This window comes from Penaeus monodon, chromosome 31 (assembly GCF_015228065.2).
Source record: "Penaeus monodon isolate SGIC_2016 chromosome 31, NSTDA_Pmon_1, whole genome shotgun sequence".
NCBI lineage: Eukaryota > Metazoa > Arthropoda > Malacostraca > Decapoda > Penaeidae > Penaeus > Penaeus monodon.
The window spans coordinates 3,886,166-3,886,975 of record NC_051416.1 but is presented as its reverse complement, the minus strand read 5'-3'; the positions used below and the strand labels follow the sequence as shown (position 1 = coordinate 3,886,975).

The following is an 810-nucleotide window of genomic DNA, read 5'->3' as shown; positions in this document are numbered from 1 at the left end:
CCAAATATCCAGATTTCAGGCAGCAAGGCACCTAAATCCAAAGAGTTAAAATGCATTCACAAAACATGAAATAATGAATAAGAGGGCAATAAATAACATGGACCCTGTCAAAAAGTTAATGATTAGCAGCATGTAAACTTCACCCCCACTCTATCTCCAGTAAGCTTTTATTCCAGCTTAAAATAAAGCTGGACAGCATGGTCCTGTATTAAGTTGGCAAAAAAAAAATCTACAAATCTGTGCAGCAAACAGGGTTCAGAAGGATACGTCAGCTATTCCTCTTTGGCTCATAGCATGGCTTTATCGATAAGTGAATCAGTCCACTATATTATTAAATTTTTGTTTTATGATCACAAACAAAAAATTACTCTATCTTTACTTCAAACAATAGCTTGCATCAAAATCTATAAAATATAAAATTTAGTGGAATTCTACATGCAAAAACATTTACAACCCTTTCTTCAATGTTGTCTTTCACTATAACTAATTTTTCCTATCTTCTGACAAGCTTTCATATTTTTAAATTTTAACAGCATAGAAAACTACCAGAACAACTTAAAAGTAAAAGTTATGTCACTTGTTAAAGACGACAAAGAAAATCATCATTTTCTCCCTAGAACTGCAACAACAGAATTAAAACTTACCTGAGGAAGTTCATTCATTAGGTAATAGAAGCCATGGTTCTCTTTTCCCAAGAGGGCAGAAGCCGGGAGACGTACATCATCGAAGAACAGTTCAGCAGTATCCTAAAATGAAAGGTACATCTTTTAACAATCTTATGATTATCAGAATTAATAACCAACATCTGGT

The 810-nt window shown here is 33.3% G+C and overlaps 1 protein-coding gene across 1 annotated transcript in view; it reads right to left on the bottom strand.

The window, feature by feature from the left end:
* The window catches only part of LOC119592997 (long-chain specific acyl-CoA dehydrogenase, mitochondrial-like), a gene marked incomplete in the record, with an annotated part of 16,246 nt that overhangs the window by 8,934 nt on the left and 6,502 nt on the right, over positions 1–810 (bottom strand). Inside the window, 1 exon segment of the mRNA XM_037941886.1 lies at positions 645–746. Coding sequence (XP_037797814.1) covers positions 645–746 — 102 coding nt within the window.